Source organism: Cariama cristata, unplaced genomic scaffold (genome assembly GCF_000690535.1).
Source record: "Cariama cristata isolate BGI_N322 unplaced genomic scaffold, ASM69053v1 scaffold39403, whole genome shotgun sequence".
NCBI classification, from domain to species: Eukaryota; Metazoa; Chordata; class Aves; order Cariamiformes; family Cariamidae; genus Cariama; species Cariama cristata.
This window is the reverse complement of record NW_009609712.1, coordinates 1,519-25,350: the sequence shown is the minus strand read 5'-3', so window position 1 is coordinate 25,350 and position 23,832 is coordinate 1,519. Positions and strand designations below refer to the sequence as shown.

At 37.7% G+C, this 23,832-nt stretch overlaps 1 protein-coding gene across 1 annotated transcript; it reads right to left on the bottom strand.

Moving 5' to 3' along the window:
- Window positions 1-3,310: 3,310 nt before the first annotated feature.
- HEPACAM2 (HEPACAM family member 2) lies at window positions 3,311-22,648 on the bottom strand. The gene is made up of 9 exons (XM_009697608.1): window positions 22,555-22,648; window positions 16,525-16,875; window positions 15,086-15,370; window positions 9,977-10,273; window positions 7,022-7,147; window positions 6,912-6,936; window positions 6,751-6,788; window positions 5,374-5,447; window positions 3,311-3,427 (listed from the first exon to the last, which is right to left on the bottom strand). Exons 1-9 carry the CDS (start codon window positions 22,622-22,624, stop codon window positions 3,311-3,313), a joined length of 1,383 nt encoding a protein of 460 aa, XP_009695910.1. The 5' UTR covers window positions 22,625-22,648.
- Window positions 22,649-23,832: the final 1,184 nt, after the last annotated feature.

Sequence of the window (23,832 nt, the reverse complement as noted above, 5' to 3'; positions counted from 1 at the left end):
ATATATAATATATATATATTACAGTTGTCCACAATGCTGCCTTTTTTTTCTTTAAAAAACACTATTCCAAATATATAAACAAACTAGCAGTTCTAAACACAAAAGTAAAATATTTCCTCCACCTGAATGACAGCTCTGGGGACATATTTGCAACACACTGATATTTGACTGAATTTTTGGTATGCATAAGATCTCTAGTTTTGGAAAGGTAAGACGGATCTGAGCCATAAATAATACAATGGCTAATATAGCACTCCGCTTTGCTGCTTTTTCAGTACAGATATTTCAAGTTGCCCATACGTTATCAACAATAATGTACCAGAGCACCTGCTCAAGGGTAGCAGTAACGTCAGGCTGAGTCAGTGTAGTGCGCAGTACAAACCCCCTGCTGAAATGCCTGGCAAGGGTTCGCATCCTCGTTGCTCTTCAGCAGCGGGCAGAGCAGAAACTTGTGAAATGGTTAATGCTTGATCTGAGAGAAGCAGTGTGTATGAGAGGTGAGGGAGATGATGTAAATTTATCTTCATTTGAAGTGAAAGTGAAACCTAAGTTACAAACAGTTTCTGCTTGCAGAAGAGTTGTGAGTACATGAGCACTTTTATACAGTGCTTATGTATAAAAGCTCGCTAAACTTCCTGCTCATTAGCTTTTGCAGCCATTTTTTTTATTTTTCGTATACAGAAGAGCCTGTAATCCAGTTTGTCACAGGATTCATATTTAGTTTAAAAAATGTGCAAGGGTCATTTAAAAAAACACCCAAAATGGCTTTTTTTTTGTTTAATGAAATAGTTGAGTATGTGACAGTAACGAAACACCCTATGACTATGAAGCCTAGAGATGGAGCAGAACAGTTCCCTCAAAAACTGATTTCATGTTTTCCCTTTGATTCTTTGGAGGAGCACAGGAGGCAAATCTGCAAAAGACTGTTGTGAAGGGTGACTAATATCACCATGCAAATGTAAATGTGCAAAGCCAGCTGTCATCTCAGCTCGTTTTTTGACTGCAGTTAGGTTATGAGACTGTCAGTCCAAACCCAAGAGAGTTTAAGAGTTTAATTAGTTTCCAGCAGTATTCTTACTTTTTAAGAGCTGGAGCACATCTAAAATTTTGTAATTATTTAGAATGTTGGAGGCATATGTGCAAGTGTGGATGAATGGATAAAAAGGCTGATAATAGCATAAGGAAAAGTGCAAGGAAAAAGCTATTCCCAGGGTGTTAGGCATCAGCTAGTCTGTGAATTTGCTGGTACTGTCACTGGGATTTCTAATAGCAAGAGAACATCAGCTAACACTGTAGAAGTTAGATTCAAAGAGAGGATTTGAAAGACTCTCAGACTGTAAATCTGAAAATGAAACAGTGTTTTTGACTTATTTTTCTTTGCACATTAATTCTAATAAACTTATGAAATTACAGCAGTTCCAGTCAGAACCACTAGGAATAAGAGTAAAATGATCACTTTACCAACAAATCTGTTTGGCTCTCATAATATCCATTCTTTTGTTTTGTACAAAGAGAAATTCCCATTGGAAGCAGAGTGCAGGCAAATTCTGTATCATTTTTCCCATGAACATTGCTGATTCCTGTACAGATGGCTGCATACCAAGTCCGTGGGATCCATCCATAAGCAATCATTACTTTGCACTACAGGAGTTTGGAGTTACTTTCCCAGCTACATCCTCTGTTCTGTGGTGTTTTGTTTTTTCCTTATACTGAATGCTGAAGCATCCTGCTGCAAAGACCAGTATTGACTTAGTTGTCCTTATTTATTTACCACTCAGAGTGCTCCTTCATGGCAGGTCAGGAATTGGAAATTCATGAAAGTGATCTTTCTAATCTGAGTAGATTATCATGTTTAGCAGATTTTGTTTCATTAGTGAAAATTTTGTTCCTAAATTTCTTTTTTAAAATCTTCATATATGAAAAAAGCAGCAGAATATGTTTATGCAAACGAGTCCTTTATAACTACAGAACACGTTTTGTGAAGTTTGAGTTGAAATCTTATCTGTCACTGAGTTCAAGTTATCTTTACTTTGAATTCATTCATTTTTTACACGGGTCATGTATCAGTGAGAAAGTTGAGAAGGAAGACATGTACGAGGAAGAATAAGAAAAGATGTGGTTTATGAATTTTTTTTATTTTTCACATCTGGTTTAAAAAATCATCTTAAGATTCAAAGTGAGTAACTCCAAGCAGAACAAAAATGTCATTAGTAATTCATCATTGCTTTCTCACCCATCAGCTTGCTTTTACAAGCATGGCTGCATGTTTGCACACATAATTTGGACACACAGTTGAAGATGTAACCTGCACAAAATTTTTAATAGTGTAATTACTGAATGCGCAGTCACATAACCATTGTGATTAATCAGCCAACTGATTAGTATATTGGTAAGAGTGCATATTTTCCTTTTCAACTGTAAAAGAAACAGAACACATCATAAAAACATGGAAAATGTGATATAATAGGCTTGTTACCAAATAAAGACTTGTGTGCTGTTCTTAATTTGTAAGAAAGACTGTTGATATTCACAACAGATTTATGGCAGCTATATTGCAATTACAGAAACTTTACAGTGTATTCACTCTTCTTATGCCAAGAAGTGCTATGAAGTAGGTGATTTGAACAAAACCAGGACTACCAGACACTAGCTGCATAAGCACAATGTGCTGTGGTCTTTCTGGTATTCAACTCAGCAAAAGTGTTTCTGTGGAGTTCCCAGGCAGGGTACTGCAGAACAAGAATTCTTTTGCTCTAAACCATTAGTTAAGATACAAATTAAGACATTGCTTACTCAGGTAACTAAGCATTGTCCATTAACATTTCAGTGACTATTTGAACAAACCACGGGTTATTGATCAGCTGACCAGTTTCAACACTGCAACCCCCCCCCCCCCCCCCCCCCCCAACTCTACCTGGCACACGGCTGGCAGGTCCGGAAGCTGTGCTGCCCATTAAACTGTTTTGATTGAAGATTTAACCTGCTTAGTGGGAAGTGCTGATGTCTCAGCGCTGTGAAACTATAGCCACCCTCTCAAAACATTTGGGAATTTTCATTTGAAAATGTGTTTGAAAATCTTAGCTTTTGTTTTTCACACTTAGACAAAACTGGCACAATGAAACAACAGACTGGAGTCTTGAGGAAAAGTGAGGGATTGGATAGGAAACAGTGGAGGAACTGATGTAGCTTATACCTGTTTTCCTTCCTTACTCCTCTCGCTGGAATCAAACACCAGCTACCAAAATGTAAATTGTCCTGGATGCAAAAGTATTATCTTTGAGCTACCACAGGAGTGCACACAGCCTTTAACTTACTGTTCTTGGTCTTGTTGCAGCTGCTCAGGAATATGCTGAATAACTTCATAAACCGTACTAAGCACATCCTGGCCTGGGACAAAGTCAGAGTCAGGAACAAAATGACTTGAAACCTAAAAGTAGCAGAGAGTATTCATACTGTAAATACACATGGGAAAAGATTCAACAGAAATTAAACTGATAATGTAACTTCTAATTTTTCTAACTTTTCCCTATCAGTGGTTCGCATGTGGATTTAACAGTTCTTCTCTAATAGTTTACATTTCATTTTGAGTAAGTTTTCATCACATTTATAGTAAGGCAAGCAATAGTTTTAAATTCAGTTATGATCTCAGAAGATTTAGGATGCAGCTTTCGCATTTAATATAGCAAGTATTTTATATTAGTGAACCACAAGTCAAGGAAGGAACATTTAATAAAGAGAGAAGCAGGAGAACAGATAGTAAAAAAGGAGAAAATATTCAGGGAAAGCGTTCAGCATAAAACTCCCACCAGCATGTCAAAGAGAGGGAACTGCGAGGAATTTCCATAAATGAAGTAATAATGAAATTGTTCAATATGTTAAGTATACAAATCTGCTCTTATGTCAATAAAACACCTGGACTCCCCGTCCGTAGGGAATTCTCAGTATTTCTGCCTATACCCAAACTCCAGTTCTTAATTATCTCCACTTTCTCATTCTTCCCTTTTTCTGCTAAATAGCTAAAGTGAATCAGTGAATCAAATGCAGACTTCACCTGCAATGCCATAAATCTGAGTAACTGAACATAAACCAGTGGAGTTTCTCCTGTTTCTTGATATTTTACTGGAAATTAGAATAGATTTCATTGCTTGTACATCCATTCTGTTGTCCTTGTCACCTTTCTCTCCCTCCTGACCTACTAAGGCCCCGATTCTGCAAGAATGGGACTTTGTGAGATGATCAGCCTAAGGGATATCACAGTGTGCTTAAGGCTGTGATGATTTGGGCCTGATCTCTATACTTAATAAGCCTCCTCTGGCCACAAACTTTCACAGACACAGTTCAGCTCCTCTGTTTTCTAAAAGCCTTTTACCTCTGCTGCTGTAGGACAGACTTTTGTCTGTCCTCTCCACTAACATTTACAATAGCACTCTAGCCCTAGAAATGTCTATTTCAATCACCTAACTCCAGCAGACAAAAGGGTTTATTAATCTATGACTGTTTTTTGCTAATACACCATGAATTATGAGAACTAACCATAATAACAAAATAGGTGTGACTGTTGATATGACCCTGTGTGATCATGTTTTAAGAGCTCTCCCTTACCTGACCATGTAGATGCTCTCCAAAGGTACAAGATAGTATTGCCAGAAATTTTCCCTAGCAAAGGGAAAGTGCTTCTTCTACTTCCTCCCAGTTTCAGTCTGTTATCCCTAAATTTTATGGCCCTATTCCTCATTTTTTCTCTGTCCTTTTACACCACATCAGAATGATCTCCAGCTGCTATACAGTAATGTCAGCAAAGCCACAACGCAGAGAAGTAGCATGTGTAGCAGGATTTTTTTCTGCTAGCAAAATTCCTGTGCTTAAGTCCTCCCCTGCAATACATGAAGCTAACAAAATAATTCTTGTGAAATATAGCTGAGATTTAGTTTACACATTTTTACAGCAAAAACTTTAAATACCCCCCTGAGGCTTTTCTGCACTGCTGAAGTTGTATGTTGCATAAGCAGCAATATTAGGGCCAAGGGAGAAAATGGTATCACAATAGTTAATTTTCTTGTGTGACACAAGTGGTTCAGTGTTACCCAACTACCCAACACTACTAGTACTCTTTTAATATAAGGTAGCTGAACTGAGATTGTTGTCTTTGGAGTTTGATTAGTTCCTTGCTGCACCATGTTGATACAAGTACGGAACTAGGAACACAGTAACGAAAGAGTAAGTACTGAGTAAACAAAAGCCATGAATATGGTATCATATAGACATCTGTAAAAAGCAATGGAAGCAAACTGACAGGAGGATTCTAATACAGACATTTAGTACAACTTAAGAAATAGAAAAGAAACCATCAGTTTATGACGTAAAATCACATACCCTAGAACCACTGGCAAGATCAGGAATAGCAACAAATTCATATATCCCAAAATCATCCAAAGCACTTTCATGTCCTAAAGTTAGAACAAACAAACATGAAAAAGAGCATTGAGATGTAATATGAACCTGAAAAATAATGAATGGCAAAGTTATTTGGCCTAATTTTTAAAAACATCTGAATACTGGTTGTTTGATCTGCTTTAAACCACTTCCCTGTCAAACTCCTAACCTGGTGCAGAGCAAGGCAGGGCAGCTGCACAGCCGGTGTGCACAGTGCTTGGCTATCTCCGACACCTTGGACCAAATAAGGAGCCTCTTGCTAACCCCAGTAACAGATTTAGTAGAGCAAATGGGACTTTCTTTGCTGGAAGACTAAACAGACTGATTTACTTCCATTTCCCATAGAAAAGAGGCACAATTCATAAGCTCAGCACATACATCGTAGTGAGGCAGTACCACCTGAATCTTTTATTATGCTGAGAATAAAAAAAGGGAACATGATACTAATAGGTGCAACATTATTAAACCAGTTGACAAATTGTATCTGGGATTTCAGATACAACTTGTAGTTAGGGTGGGATTCTCTTTCTCTACCCTCCCACTGTTCCGGAGATCTGAGACTCTTTGTTGTCTCTTGGGCATCACTCCACAGCAAAGGCAGTGCTGAGATTCTCTTCTCCAATACCACTTGCTGGGGTGAAGGACCCTCTGTGCTCAAGTGAATTGCTTACCTTCCAAAGCTTCATATACTTCCCTGTCCTTTCACATGTACCAGTTTATGGGCTGCTCTGATGCTTTGGTAGGAAAGGATGGGAATAAAAGTGCTACCCTTCCAAAGGCCGGCCGGTTTCCAGCCTCATCAGCCCAGGATCATGAGGGAAAAGAGGCAGTGAAAAAACCACTCTGAGTCCTGATGACACAGAGAAAGGTAGCACAGAATGTGGTAGAGGCTAAAATATTTACACTGTAATGTCATGTTATTATCTCATGGTTTTGGCATCAATGGGCACCATGAACATTTAGAATTGTGATCCTCCCATGGCGTATCACCTCTCACTGCTATCCCATAATAACACTAATTTATTTCATATTGGTAAGAAAAGCAGAATACAGGTGATTCTAATCCCAGAACACCAGGATTAACAGCTAGAATTCAAGCCAACAGGGTACACATCGCTGTGAACTCCAGGCATGAGCTAAACCCATGCTGACCTGTTGTCATTTTGGTTTTATCTTAAGTAAGCTAACATAAAGGTGGCAACCCAAGTTAAAATCACACTTCCCTTCCTTTCCTTCTTTCTTTTTGTATGTGGAGATACTAATTTTTTGCAGGAATGGATTTTGACCTTATGCTCATACTTCTTTTATTAGCATTACCTGAAAATGTCTGTGCCTTTCTGTAATCAGCCTCTGGCCTAGAAAACATAAATATGTTTTTCAGTTTGATGTCATAAGCCAAGGAAAGAAAATTAATATTATGAAATGCAATTCTCTTGATGGAACGGACTTCAAGACCTAAGAATGATTTATTTTTGTACCTGCTCTGCAGCTTCTGTTGTATCACTGAAAAGAAGAAAAAAAAGAAAAATAATTCTTTTTGCTTTGATGATCCAAAAGAAGAGCTAGAGCGTGCTTAACTTTTACATACCTTTATGTGGCTGATATCTTTTCCATATGAATAAAAAAGCCATAGCTAGGATCAAAAATAATGAAATTCCTGTTATTACTGCAAGAGATGACAAAGATTGTCCTTTCTGGGCCAGCTTTTCCAGTCCTGTGACAAAGAAGATGAGTATCGTATTTAGTCTCTTGTTCTGTACAATGTGCTACAATGACACCAAAAAATGCATCTTTTGAAATTCATCTGAAGCTAGTAAACCTGTATAGACATACAAAATACATACAAAAGTTGGGTTCTTGGGAATAGTAATATTTTTTTTTTCTCCACAAATCTCCTGCTGGAAAAGCAATGATATGCATATCAAAAATGAGTCCAGAACAGATTGGTACCTAGAGGTAAATGAAGGTCAGTAAACATAATCCACAAATTACAGCATCACAAAAAATAGATGAATATTCTAATTTTAGTCATAGAAACACCTAACTACTGAGAAATCAGGTGACAATTAGGTTAGCACTTTGTGCTAGATGGGAGAGAAATCCTCCCAGATGTAGGAGCTGTAGAGTAGAAGGGGATAACTGAACTATTGTATTTTTTCTAAAGATTTTCAGGTCACTGACAGTCTGGTTGTTTATCAAATCCCATCAGAAGCCAATAAATTACGCTTGTTTGTACTCATGTCTAAATATATCCAAAGTACTTATTTCCTTTGCTCAGGTCCTTTGCTGAGATAAGCACTAGCAGCAGTTTTCCAGCAGGATTTACTGATACAACACAAACACAGTATGTATTAAATACATACAAAAAAGCCCGTGGAAAATATTTGCATAGAATTTGCAAAGACAGGAATGTGACAGTAAGGAAATGCCAGATATAGTTGCTTGTGCACCCCTAATTTCCTCTTTTTGCTCTGAATTGTGCAGAATTCATGTAATTAAAGGCCATGTCACAATCCATACAGGTAAATTAATGCTGCACATTTGTCAGTGCCAGCTTTATTAATACAATTCCAATGTGTACTATTTAGCTGGATGTGCTTCCAGTATTTTAATGAACTCCTGTGTAGAGAGGTAGCATTGCTTACATCTACTTATACCTCCATGTAATTCACTGGCATTGTCCTGGCTGTGTGCGCAGCGGTAATCACAAAGATTAAATATGTGGATTTCAAACCACATGCATCCTGAAGATATGGGAAAATAAATCACTGCAATTTCACCAAATTTCTTTCATATTCCTTCAATGTACTGCTTTACTCAAAAAAACCTCCAAATGCTGGAGAATCAGCTGAGTCCTTAAAAATGTTCTTTAAAATGAGTAAATTCAGTTTTAGACTCAATAAATCTTACCTCCACAGGCATACTGCAGAAAACAAAGATGTGCAATTTGCACGCATTTAACACACTCAAGTTGACTCAACTTGAGAACTGAGCAATGACTTGTATACACAATGAGATACCTCCTCTTATTTTAAAATCTAACTAGTCTTGGCTAAAATTGGGTAACAGCTTAGTGCAATTATTGATATAATTGTAAATTATTGACATAATTGTTTTCTTGATTATTTTTAGCATTATTTAGGTAGCTGTTTATAGCAACATATAGGTCAGTTTCAACCTTTTAGGTGGAGAAGTTGTATAAGGTCTTCTGAACCATCAGAGTTTCTGTCGCTGCTGAAAATAAGGTTTCCAGTATTTTGAAAGGCACAGTCCAGTTTCCGTATCTAGGATTATGGGCACAGGGAGAAGGGATATGGAATAATATTCATAGCCTTTGCTTAGTATGTTTAATCACTTCCAACCAGAATTTATCCTGAGCAGCATCTCTGAGGTTTAGCCTTGTGTGTGAATTCATACCTCTTAGATTCAATCAGTGCCGCATTGCAAAGTGTAGGCTCGACATCTGCATTTCGTGCTATCTGAATGAATGTTCATCAAGAAGAAAATGGCTATAGAGGGGGAAACTAATATTTTTTAATTTTTAAATACACAGAATAAGATGTTTTAAAAAGCTTCATTTAGGCAAAATATTTGTAATTAGGAAACAATGATTCTAACTGCAACTAAGCATGAAGCTGTGGAGTTTTCCCTTCTTCTTGGCCTTTGAAAGGAAATCTCAGATAGGTATCTTAACAATTATTGATTAATATTCATATATATATCACAGCTTACACGAACTTCCTGGAGAAATGTCATGTTTATTTCTACTGACACACAGCTCTGGTTGCATTTTCTTTCGCCACTAACCACAATGTTTAGTTTTAAAGTGCAGTACTCTCATTGTAAAATTGCAGCCCATCTTCCTTCCAGCACACTGAAAGCCATAGATTTGTGATGAATCCATAAGTCAGCCTGAAGGATGGAAATCTGTGCTCCTTGTTTCCCTGACTAACAAACGGCTGAGCAAGTGAAACTGCCTTGTTAAATTTTCTGAAAGGCAAACTATTCTATCTTGTCGAACATTAGTAGTATACATTCCTTATCTGAAAATACTTGTATTGATCTGTACTAGTAAGAGATATCAGAATTCCTCAATATCTTGATCTTTGCTGCATGCTTCTGGAGATTTTCTGAAAAACTGCTTTGTTGCTGTTTAACGCAATCTGAGATACAGGAACTGAGATTACGAGAAATAAAGGTGTGCATTCAGCAGAACCTAGGATTCAATCCATAGATTCATAAATATGACTGAAATAATTTTTATGAACAGATTGTAATAAAACCATTCATCATCACAGCTTGCATTATTATCATACACTAAACTAAGGTTCTTATAATACTTAATCACACCGGAAAAATATTAAAGACCTTCACTGCTGTGAGCCTGTGCCTGGATCCCACTGAATGATCAAAATCCCCTCTACTACATTGTTACCAAGACCTCATTTCTGATACATACTCGCGCGCTAAGAATTATTTCCTTTTTCTTGGTTTGACATTCTGCTCAGACATTACTGTTACAGCAATTAATTAATGCTCTTACCTACAGAAGTAACGACGACTGTGAAGTGAGTTTCATCTCGTTTTCCAGTCACGTTGTTGAAAGCACAGCACATGTAATCTATTGTCTTCTGGGCCACTTTATCAGATACAACTTCCAGATGGGGTCCATATTTGATTACATGAGTGGTATTGTCGGCCCTTTGAATCCACAAATAAGTATTTGGTGGATTTGAATCTGCTGAGCAGTCGAACAGTATAACTTCCCCCATGTCAACTGTAAACACTGCCCCTATATTCAGACCTTTATCTGATTTAACTCTAAGTCCATAAGGTCCGTCTGCATTGAAAAAAAAAAGAAAACACAGTGGAAAAATTGAAATCAAAGTCTATAATTAAACTTTAAATAAAGTGTATCTCTAAACTTAGAATTTTTAAGTTAGACTAGCCTTTAGAATGGCTGGTATTGGATTCAATCATTTCAATTAAAAGGCATTCAGTTCAATAACTTGATCTGTACTAGGTTATCTCAGACTACACCCACTTAATACTGACCTAATTGCTGCTTAGGGAAAAAGCACAGGTCTATGCATCGTTGAGGAGAATAAAAATAACAAAAACTGAAAACAGTTGGAAAAGCTGTGAAGTAAAGGAACAGGTCTTCCTCAGGGGCATATTTGATGCACTCTACTTAAACGCCAAATTTATTGGCATAAGTAATTTCTCTGCACATTTAAAAGTGAACAAACTAGCTTTGAAATATATAAACATTCACCATAATACTTTGCAGTATAATAATTATTTGGGGAACTATCCTACAGGTATAAAAGAGTGGGGTGTGCCTTAGATAAGTTCAGAAAAAGTTTTCCATAAATGACTGCTAAAATAAACTTTAACCTTCCACCCCACTTTGGTAGGCTTCTACTATTTCAATTATTTATGTTTCTTTCCAGCGTAAGCCCTCGTGCTGAAAGCAAGCTGTGTTTCTGAATATAACTAGAAGAGGCATATGTTGTCCAATAGTCATGTGTTCATTACTCAGAAAACTGAGCAGCTAAGTATTTTTACGGTAATCTTCATAGGAAAATGGGAAGGGAAAGAATATATTTAAATATGATAAAAATATTTCCCATGTTATTTTTAATAGATCATTTCAGATCATAGGGTTTTTATATCTTTACATATTAAAATCTATTTTTACAGGGATCTAAATACAGAAATTAATGTAGAGAATATAAAAATCAAAATGTGCCTTATTAAATTACTTTTTCCAGTCAAGACAACTAATCATTTTAATGTTGCTAATTCCCTAAGGGCTTATTGACATAATCAAAAATGCACAGACCTAATATTGGCAGAAGCCAAAAGAAGAAAATATGCAGAACACCTTTTTGGTAGGATCCCTGAGGTTCACTAAAGCTGCTGACAAGTGCCTTGCACCGAATGGCATAGCAAAAAGACAGATAAATCAATATTATGCCCATTGCAGACAGTGTAATCAAGTGATATTTCCCCCTTCCTATGGTTGTTTGGAAGCATTATGATAATGTAGCTGGGTTTGAATGTGAAATTCCCTGCTACATAAAGTGGCAAACTGGTATGTTCCAGACTCTCTTTCTCATCAGGAAATTCAGGCTGATGTTAGACCTTCCTCTAACATGCACACTTCTATTTATTGTCTCTCTTTTTTTACAAGACTGATTTATTCTTCAAGAACACATAGGCAAACAGCACGCAGCATAAAACAGGCCATTTTGTGTGTAGCTCCAGGTTTTTTTCTCTATTTATGAAAGCTTAGTCAAGAGAATGTAAACAATCATAGTGTGACCTCAGTTTAGTCCACTTTTAACCGAATGTCCATACTTCACAACATAAACTTGTCAAACTTTTTATTTTCTCTATTCATTTCTTAGCTGTAAGCTTTTTGCAGTCTCTATTATTTATTTGGGAAATGCAATACAGATTCACTTCAGCATGACTTAGTGCTGCTCCCACCTACATCACAGGGGCCACTCTGAAGACTCGAGGAATTTTTTAAACCCTAAGTGCTCGGTTGCGTCTTCACAGGCTCTGCAGTTCCCAAGTCATTCGTTTTACTGTATCCGAGAGCCAGCTGACCCTGTAATGAGCATTTCTGGGAACTGCAGACCTATCACCACTTCTTTGGCTTGGCTCACCTCACTGGGGCTGCGCGGGTCTGTGGAAGGGGAGCCCTCCCAGAACACCAGTCTCTCACGGGGGCTCGCCTGTTATAGATATTTACTTCTCTTTTTTCAGATGGGAAAGGAGGGGGATGTACTGAACTTTCACTTTTTCATAAATGAAAGTAAAAGCCCTCATGTACCATTTATAGGCAGGAACACACTTTTTTACTTTTCAGAGCAATTCAGTGGTTCCTCTAATCCAACTCTTCTTTCTTAGAAGAATTAGCTTTTATTTTCACTGATAATATAACCTTTATATATATGTAAACAGAGATTAATAGTAAGAATAGCTGACTGGTCTCTGTGCCCCCTCACTATAGTGGGAGATTTACCACAGCCTGCAAAAGAATCAGAACCGAGTTCTGTGTTTTTATCAGTATCGTAACAGTGCAGCATAGACAGATAACACTAACAACATACACACATTTTTGTATGAAAGCTGCAAATTGAAAGAAACCACTATAAAATGCACACTGGCTGGAGAAATATGTTTGAAAAAAGCAAAGAAAGGTTTTCTTAATAAATACTCAAATCTTGGCAAGGTCTGAAAAGTGGCATTCCTTGATGAAGTCAACACAAGCATCGGGTAACCCTTCTGCTTTGCCTGGATCAGTCTTTCGCCTCTCCTGGGCATCACGTACATCACTGAGATCCCTAAACACTGGGTAGCTGAGGGATATACACAGCTACAAGGATGATTCTAAGAAGCAGGTAATTAACAATTTCCTCTCTGGGACTAAATATATTGTAGTTTTGGGAACTCCCAAGGAAGGAAATCTCACTTAGTCTGTTAAATTCAACTCCATCAGCAGACTATAACGGTTTCTGCTGCAGCCTCCATGACAGCAGCTTCTTCCAGTCTTGAAATAATTTGTCTCTGGGTCACGCTACTGCAATAGCCATGTTCTGGGGTGCTTTATCATCATAGCTAATGGAGAAGCAGAATAGTATTAATGAGAAGTGATGAACAAAATACTTTTGATTCTCAGTAAAAAAACACCGTGATAGCCTTCATGGATCCCTCAGTTCTACTTCTCCTTTCCAGTATTGTTCTCAACAGAAATTTCCCTCTTGCCTCAGTAAAGCCAGTTAACTAAATGACTTGTAAAATAATAAATCATCTGTTCTGAGTAACAATTTACTGCTCTGTGAGAATATTTCCAATTGCTCCTATCACCACGAGACTGTAACAGTTTCCAAGCAGATGGCAGGTATTTACTGTGAGTGACCTTTTTTTTATCACCTCCAGTAACTCCCCTGCAGCAAAGACATATGGCACATAGAGATCCCGGGGCCTGTTCTGGATTGCTATTGACAACTGGGAGCTGGGAGACAAACTACCTCTGCAGGCTGAGGCTGCACCGAATTATGTGCTTTCATATAGTTCAGGAAGTAAGACCCCAACTCCCATCACTAACTCGAATGTGGATAGTAGTGCAAGTATTGCAGTCTTTCAGCATTGCATTGTTTTCTCTTAATATTTTTTTTAATATTTAAATTATACAGAAAGCAAACACTCAGTTCTGATGAAGTAAAAAGTACATACTGAAAATGCAAATACTTGCACTGTGCCATCCACACTGTGCCATTGGGTAAACTGGTTATATCTGAACAGGGCTGGAGGCAAAGTAGGTCCTCACCTGTCTGATTTCAGCTCTCCTCTGAGAAGGACAGTTTGACCCCTGAGGACCTGAGGATTAGAGTGTGGCAAGGTTACATACTTAGCATGTGCTGCTTCCAAACCTTGGAGGAGGCCCTGGGAGCCAACATTACAGGAGAGATAAGGAACAAAATAAGTGCCCTTTCTAAGATTTAAAGAATAATTGTTGAACGCTGATGAAGCCAATCTCTTGTTTCCTCCAACTCATTTCATTCATGAACTCAATCTATGTTCATAGTTAGTTTCTCAGATGCTTTCATTTCCAGTCAAAATCTATGGCTAGCTTACGGTTTATTCTTCTGCCAACACTGGTCTTTACGCAACTCTTCTTGCTCCCTCATGTTTCCCATCTGATGTGGAAAGTAAACACTCCTTTCAGCTCCAATTTTGCTAAGCCAGACTGAATTCTCTGGGTCTCTTCTGCATTCCTTTCTGTTCTATTTCTTTCCAGTTCGAGATCAGTGCTCTGGGATGTGCAGGGACTACACACAGTATTATATATATGGTCTCATCTTCTGTATACCATTAGTATTCCTCTTATTTCCTTGTTGGAAATACTTTGCCAACATGCCCTAGAATTACTTATGTCTTTCTCGTGCCTGAATCACATTGCCAGTTCATAGAGTTCTTGTGATAGCTCAATCACCCAGGTTCACTGCCTCAGTTACTTCCCAGCCAACCTCCATCTTATCAGCAGAAGTTAATGGTTTTTATTCTCTAAAAGTACATGCCCATTTATTTTTTTATTGGCAAATTTCATACCAGTTCTATTATTCTGTCGAAGTCATTCAGTCCTCCCAGTTTAATGTCACAGGTGAACTTCACTGAGATACTCCCAATCTTTATGCTGATGTGATTAATGGAAGTATTAAACAGGACTGGACTCAAAATGATCTTGAGGAAAACCGCTAATACCAGTGCTTCAGCCTGGTACTTCCTGTACTTAGCTTTTTGATACTGTTTGCTGTCTCCATTTTTAGCAATATGTTCATGTATACCCATCTGATTATTTTTTTCCTGTGAGTAACATCTTCTCCAGATCTGAAGATGTCTGTACTGTGGAATTCTTGAAGTTCATATTTGAATTCTGCAGTTCAGACTTATCTTCAGAACTATGTAACACTGAGTAACTTTTTATTATACTGTTGTAAGTTAGAGCTGTTTCAAACAAGTTCATTTTGAATGCAAGCTCACATATAATGTTGACTCAACTGTTTTCTGCCTGTTTCCATAGTTGGTCAGCCAGATCATTTATACAAAGGTAATTATGAATATTTCATATACTCACAATATATGGTTGGTGCAATTATCTCACTTTCCATTGCACTGACAGGGTTAGATACCAGACAGCTGTAATTCCCAATGTCTTCTTTTACAACAGGAACAATTAGAAGTGTAGCATTGTTTGATGAAAAGGTGTAATTAGGGCTGGCATGGAGAGGTTTCCCATTTTTCATCCACTGGTAAACTACCCTTGTACCTCGACCCACAGTACATTTTAAGGTAATATTCCCTACATACTCCACTACCCCTGAAGATGGTTCAGTACGTACAATTGGCTTCGTGACAGGAACTGTAAAATAAAGAGATACAAAGAGTTGTAAAAGTGACAAGCCAGTATATTACAGTCTTTGTTGTCAAGATGATACAAATAGCAGTCATCATCCTCTCTGGAAAGCACTCAAATTTTATTTATTAGATGTGGTTAAAGGTTGAAAAAAGAAGGCCATATTCTCAGCTGGTGACTGTAAGAATTGTTCTAGTACTTAAATAAAACTAGAGTGTTTATATTACTGGCAATAGGACAAAGGCTGCAGTCAGGTACACCATAGCCAGCAGCTCCTGCCTCAGAAGCAAATCCCTGCGGCTGCAGAAATGAAAAGAGTGCAAGGCATGACATTGCCCACAGCGTGCAGCCCCCTCAGAATACAGCTTTGCTGACACTGGGCACTGCTGAAATACGCTGTCGATCCAGTCGTGAGGATGGCTGCAAACTGGGATGGGTATGGGAGTTAAATGGCAGCTACAACTTTGTCATGTCAGGATGTCATTCATTTCATTATTCCAAGCCCAACAGTTACAGGGTTCCCTCTGTATAATCCATAAATTACAGTAGCCTCTTGTCATTCTTTTAGATCACTCTTTTCTATTTCCTTTTTTTTTTTTTTTTTCCTATCCCCACTACAAGGAGCAGAGTAGAAAGAGGGAACTTCAGTATTTTAGCAATTCAGATCTGAGCTTCTTTTACAGACATAAGGTCACCGGCAAAACTCAATGACTCCTCTTTGAGAGTTACAGAAGGTAAAGTTGTTCAGGAAAAAAGACTATTTGAAAGTCAATGCATTGTCATGACTGATAGCACAGCAGAACCTTATGAAACTTTAGTTTTCAGAAGCTTATCTGATTTCATATTAATTACTGGTTTAAGTATAGACCTAAACCTAAGAGGTACAGCCCTCTTCAATTATATACCTAAGAGGTATAGATCTCTTCAGTTTTTTACTTATGATCCAGAAACATTAGTCAATATATTACTTTTGTTTAAAGATGACATATTTTAGTATTCCCTCCAGCAGCAGTAGAAAACAACATAACTTAATTGTTACTATTTATTCATATATGGTTGCATTAAATTATACACTATTGTAACTAGATACTAGGAACCAGTACTTCAAAACTATTGCAATTTTATTTTCAAAATGAAGATACTGTATTTTACCAACTTACCATCAACAGCTACTTGAATCTTTTGACTGGCAGCTATTGTCCCATTTCCACGGACATTGACTTTTACAATATAATTGCCCTCATCATTGATATGCAATGGATTGATCATCAAAGATGCATTTGGTGGTATGAGGGTAAACTTGTGCTGGTATTCCAAGTCTGGAACTACTGTTTGATTTACAGAGCCAAGCAAGTATTTTGGATTACTTTGAGGCCTCTCAAAAAGCCAAATTATCTGGATTTCAGAAGCTGTAGCATTGAAATTGTAGTCAACAGTAAGATGGAGCGGTTGCCCCTCAATACCATGGATTGTATGAGATGGTACTGTCAACTTTAAGGCAGAACAAATACCTGCATAAAAATGAAAGAACAAACAAATAAACAAAACCGAAACACAAATGGAAACCCTGGGGAACTCAAATGAGAAATTCTCACAGAGGAAAAACTCTCAAGGTTAAAGCTTACACTTTTTTGTATTGTTGTAACTCAGATTCCAAGTAAGAAAGGGGTAAACATTCATTGACCCTGGTGAAGCTGGATCTAGCTACAGAGCTCCAGCTTTAAAATATATGAAAAGACAAAGGAAGGATGTTTGCGGTTTCTGGGCATAGGACCTTTTATCGTTGAAAATTTGACAAAAGTGCATTTACCTTAACGTTTAAAATATTTTCCCTTTAAAACATTCCCAACTTACACTGGTCTTACACTGTCTAACAATCTTGGATCGCAAACTCAATTTTTATGATTTTTTTTTCTGGGTTGGTTTAACTAGGAAAAAATTTCTTAGTGTTACTTTGCCAGTTATACTGAGAAACTGACTGAAAATCTAACAAGCAGCACTTCCATAAATTCATCTGATTAAAATGATATATATGTATTATTGCTGACTGCTCTGTACACATAAGACTAAATTCAAGAAACATTACTAAGCTTGCAAAAGTCAAGTATTCCAATTTTAGGAAAGAGCAGAATTAAAGTTTGCTGTTGATATGCACAAAAGCAAAATTTTCAGCCACATGATTACTCCTGTTCTCCAAGAATCCTGCCTCTGTTAGGGTGCAAAAAGGCCACTCAGTTAATCATTGGCTTTCTCATATATTATTTTTGAATCATTTTTCATTGTTTCAGCCTGAGACAGATTTATAGAACATTATTAAAACTTTACTCTTAGGAATGATTTCCGCATTAACTTTTCCACAGCACTCACAAGTACAGCAATGGTACAAAGCACTGACATTAATGAATTGATTTCACAACACTATTATAATTGATACGACTGTATAGACAAGGAATTTAAGCCCAGAGAAAACTAACAGCAAAAATACTCATTTTGGAGGATCAATATGAAATATTAAGGACTGGATTTTTCAAAATACATATAGACAGATTTTAGTACATTCAAGATGGAACCTCTACTGACTTCAATTGCAGGTTTGATTGCTTAGCTTTGAGTGCTCAATATTGCTGAAAAGCACACTGCAAGTGCTAAGTCAAAACCCTAGGAAAAAAAGAAATCTCTTATTAGTAAGAATATGTAAAAATTGTCATTTAAGTAATCCGTCTACCACTGGAAACTGAGACAGAAAATGCACTGCCCAGGGCAACATGGAATGCTTTCACCATGTACCATCCATTCTTTTCCTGCTACTGATCATCTTCAGTTGGACCAGATGATCCTTGAGGTCCCTTCCAACGTGGTATCCTATGATTCTATGATTTTTGACGTGCTTCCTAGTACCTGTAACAAAAAAAGTAACTCCCTGCCTGAAGTACATATACGGTCTACCTGGAAAGGGAGGGCAGAGGGAGCTATGTGTGAAAAATATGTGACTGTGCTATTAAAGTTCAATGTAATGCAGAGATAACTCTGTTTCTTAAATTTCCTACCTTCATAGCATTTCTCTTTTTGACAAAAAGAAATTGTTAAAGGTTCATTCGTATCTTATTTCCTAGGTTATATAGCAGGAAAAAAAAAAATCAATTCAGTAGCATAATATGGTATCTGTATATGTCTTTTGGGTTAGAATCTTTAAATTTCACTGCACAGTTGTTTGCCTCTCAAGCTAATTGCAAAGAAAACTGTTGCTGGGGATCAGGATAGGGACAGAAAAAGGGAGTGAGGGTGAACAGATGCAGCACAGCAATATGTAATGCCAGTAATTAATGTTAGAGGTACTCTGGAAGGGCATGAAAAGTATCACAGCAGATATGGTGCAGGAGGGGACTGGCTCACGGGTAGCCAGCAATGTTGTCCATGCTGCTGCAGGCACCCACAAAACCATCTGTGAGATACTAGCTGTATTTGAGATACTAACTGTATTTCAGGAAAAAAACATATTGCTAAGAAATCTCTGCTCATATTCCATCCATTCAGGAACTAGTGAGTTTTATAGTCAATACAAAGCCAGCTACAAAGTCTACCTCAAAAAGAATGATTTTGTGGCTGGCTTCACTTCTGGTAAAGCTGAGCAATACTATACTCAACTACAGAAGACAGCTCGCAGCATTTCTGAGGTTATGGCAAGGAAACCAAAGGAAAATGTGGCAGAACACTGTAGAGGTGATGTGTATAAAGACAGTGAAACCCTTTGACAGAAAGATTGGCAAACCCACCTTCTCAGGGGCTAAAGAGGAAGCAGGCAGAGGACTTCAGGTTGCATGGACACTGATGAGGAAAGGATGGTTGGGAGGCAGCTGAAATGGCAGGAGAAGGGGACAAAAAAAGGAGGAAAAGTGTAGAAAAAATACGGAGAGGCTTAAGCGGAGGATACACAGGACAGAGATGTTTATACACTTAACTTTTGCTAGATCAAAAACCTGAAATGGCTGAAGCACATCAAATTGAAGCTTCCTCCCCTACCCCTTTTTAATAGCATTTGTGGCCTGCTGTTCTTCCACTGTTTTCTAAGGCTGCACAACTCTTAGGGACTTGCTAGACTCCGGTTATGGCAGATTAGTTTTGTTGGTTGTTGTAACAGTTCTCAGAGGTGAACTCCCTCCCTGCGAACCTTACAATACAAATCAGATTTAAACTGCTGTTGTCCATTTGAAAAAAAGAGAGTAATTCCTCAGTAAAATCCTTCACAAAATATTTAATGTTGGAAATATATTTCATATAACCTATCGAGTACATTTCAATTTTTAAATCTCCTTGAATGAAGTCAAAAACATCTCTCAGTCACTGGGAGATCTGTAAATCATCATTTAAAAGATCTGTCTATATCCTTCCTCATTCTTTACGCATGACATTGCTCAGTTTTTGGGTTTATTTAGCTGTCAATAAGCAATTGTGCTATAGGACAAGAAGCCAGTAACAGCTGCAGTGTAATCATAAAATATGTGTAACAAATAGTATTTCTCAGAGATCTGTTTGTGCAGAAAATGAGCAAAACCCAAGCAGGTCTAGTGAGCACTAGGATAACTGGGACCACTGGTATACAAAGTACCACCATAACAGAGTAAGAGAAAGAGAATTGTGGCTGGAAAACTTAATTTCCTCTCAGTTAAAAAATGTAGGAATAGAAACTGTAGATTAACTTTGTTCCACTTGATTTATGGGGAAAAGTGGCTCCATGTAACAGCTTGGAAAGCCATTCTGATCTGCAGTTAAGGAAATTCTTTCAGCAAAGACCAGAGGTGGTGAGGGCAGAAACTCCATTTTCCCCTGGAGTCTGGTCAGGAGTGGCTTTGGGCCACTGCAGTTTTTGCTGCTCTCTCCAGGTCTGCTGAGGTGATTTTGCAGAGTGCCATCAGCATGCAGGAGAGCCTCCGTGGCCATCAGGGCGAGGGGCAAGGCAGCCTGAGGCTTGGAGAAGTTATTAGGTCATGGTGCTCTGTCAAAGGCAAGGGTTTTACAGGAGCAATGCTGGGGGACTTCTGGCTTTCACAGAGATAAAATGTTTTGCAGCCTGGAACATTCTTCACCAAAAGGGCTGTTAGGCACTGGAACAGGCTGCCCAGGGAAGTGGTGGAGTCACCGTCCTTGGAGGCATTTAAAAGATGTGTAAGATGTGGCACTTAGGGACATGGTTTAGTGGTGGACTCGGCAGTATTAAGTTTAGGGTTGGACTCGATGATCTTAAAGGTCTTTTCCAATCTAAATGGTTCTATGATTCTCTTCTACTAGACTAGTTTTGATTTTTAATTAAAACTGAAGACTGTTATGACTAATCCTTGAATTAATGTTAATAGTGAAATCAAGCCAATGTGCCAAACTCTTACTTCATTCTCATCGGGCACAAATTCCATATAACTTAAGCCTATCTCCATAGCTTTCCAAATATGATACACACTTTTCCAAGACAATGGAATCCCAAAAGCTAGTTTTTGTATAATTACCATAAGGGTTGTACCAAAACGACCTCCATTTGGAGCTCAGTGATCTGTGCTTTGCTTCCATCTCACTTTGTTATCACCAGTATTAGCAAGCACAACAGAATTGTTATTGACATAAAACAAGGGCTGCAGCTTTAGTTTAAATAAAAAACTATGACATAACTTTTGAGTTTATGGCATAAACTGAAACCTGCTTAGCGAGGTTTTATCGTTCTCTGAATTTAACATGCACATCTCCTTGTCAAAGTGAGTTTGGATTCTCAACTGCTTTTCACCAGAGTGTTCATTTAGCTCTTCAGCACTGCAAAAGCCCCGAACTTGGTGTAAAATATCACTAGACCAGTGATAGTAGTTATCACACTTTTTGCAAATACGTTCATTTATGAAAAAAAAAAACATAACAGATATAATGGACCAGGGAATCTGCAATTCCTATACTCCCATTTATATCAGGAAAGGCTTGGGCATACTCTCCCCCAGTTTGGGATTTTTGCCCAAGAACAAGTTGCACTGAGCTTTGCTATTGGACCTAATTTTAGCTTTGGAGGCCATTGTCTTCGGTGGGCTTTGAGTCATGCCCCCAATGCACCTGATTCTTGTCATGCTATGAAGTACAAGCTGCACATTTCCCAGACTAGGAAACATGTATATCTGAGTAAGGGCATACAATGAGATTTCCTGGTGAACAAACGTGTACTCTAAAGCACTCTGCTTGTATAACACTATCTCTTGTAGGATTTTAATTAAAAACGTCCAGTAAAGTTGTAGATAAAGTGCATATTCACTGTGTTTTCTATCAACCAGAGTTTTCATTTTTAAAGAAGAAATCCAATAATCTTCATATAAAACTGCAATTGTTATGAAGCCAAAACTCTCGACAAAGTATTTAGCTCAAAATCAAGGAAACTAGGTGACTGTATATGAAGTTCACAAAGAAGATAAAAGAAAAATTGTCCTTACACGTGAATGAGTACAGGACGTGTTACATTTGTAATATTATGTATTCCCTCTGTTGATATTTACAAAAACAATTAAATATAGAAAATGTTAATTACAATAGTTTGTAGAAATACAACTTTTATCTAACACTTGATCACAGGACATTCCTGCCAAAGTGCATAGAACATCTATTTTTTATCAACTGCATACTTATGAAAACTGCACCCAGATACCAAACAAATGCACTATTAATGGGAAGACATTCTTCAGCTGATTGAAAGCTTAATTTAGTTGCAAATACATTTAAATATTATGTATAAATTTTCCATATTAACCATAAGGCATCATAATGAAGTGAAAAATAATGCATCAGCACTGTCTCAACATAATACATTTTTAAAGAGATGTGTAACAGCTTTTGTATAAGCTTTGGTTCAGAACCTGTCCAGCCTGACTTGTTAAAAAGAACACACAATGTATATAATGCTTAATAAAACGTGACAATATGTATGTAATCAATGCCCATGTTTCACATACAGATTATGTATAGCACTTATTTTTGTCAGCTGCTAAAACTTTATAGCTCCACTCATAAAACAAGGTGATACTATCTCATTGAAAGCTTTTAGGCTACTTTCTTGAAATAAAACATCTGACAATACAACAGAAATATCTCTAAATTTATAAAGATAAACCTTATAAAATCCATTCACATTTCCACAATAACAATCAAATATAATCCATACTGTTTCTTACCTACAAGCAGAAAATATATTTTGCACTGTATGTCCCAGAAGAAGTTGGCTAAAAGGCTCCATGACAGCATCCTGTCCCACACAAATGCCACCTTCTTCTCAGTGCCAAGCCAGGGCTTGGACCTGCAGCTGCTGGTTTGTTTGCTAGGGAAATCAGCAAGGAGTTAACAGGCCCTATCCTGTCCCCTGCCTTATGTGATTTGAATATGTGTATACAAAGAACAAAGGGAGTGGAGCACCTGTTAGATGAGCACCCATCTTCATTGCCTTCGACTTTATTGTAACCCCTCCCTGGCAGCCACAGCAAATATGACACAGAACGTAATAAATGGGGCGCAGAATACAAAGTATATTGAATTAATAAAAATAACTGAACACCCCCAGTGTACAGGTTATATAGGTATTAACATCCTTTAGTTAGTTTTGTGAAAAATACAATGCTGCTAGATGGTTCTGCTTATTTCAAATTAGAGTTAGAAGATTTTTTTTCGGATCTTTTCCAATGACAGCCTCTCCTTTTCTGTTACAAAAAATATTAAACATCTATTAAAGAGCGTTGCTTCAATTTTTTTCTAGCACTTTCCAGCCCATAACTTTTCTTTATTTTTTTTTTCCTTAACATAAGCATAACTCAGCAATGATTTTGTTCCCTTTCTCTGAACAACATGTAAAGTGAAGTGTCTATCAGGCATCTTCGAACAAAGAACCCTATGGCTAGCGTGGACAGCTTACTACAGTTGTTGAATTAGCTGCTGATTACTGTTTATTCTGCATTAACTTACATCGGTTTAAATTAATATTAATGTATGATTTGGATTTTGTCCAAAACTGTCACTCACTGTACAAATCGGCAGCAAACCAATCAACCCTTCCACAGTTGCATGTGCAGTAACAGTTTGCAACAGCAAATATTTGCAGCGGCAGAGATGGTTTATCCATACAAAATCACACTTTCATTTTTCGCTATACAGCAGCTAGGAAGACTATTAAGGATTAACAAATATTAGGCTAGGCTGCATCCTGCCTGGTGCAGGAGGGACTGGTAGCAAACTGCCTCCCCCTCTCACTGTGGGTTAGGAGCAGGGGTCCTGCAAGCTGCTAAGCCCCCACCAGAAGGACTGAACACTCAATTTTAACTTATGCTGAGGGGAGGTGAAAATACCCAGATTCTTCCAGATCAAAAGTAAGGAACGTGAGGGTTATTTTAGGTTAACAAAAACAGAACTACAGTGGTCCCACCAGAAATAATGTCACCACTTTTAACATAAGCCAGGAGATG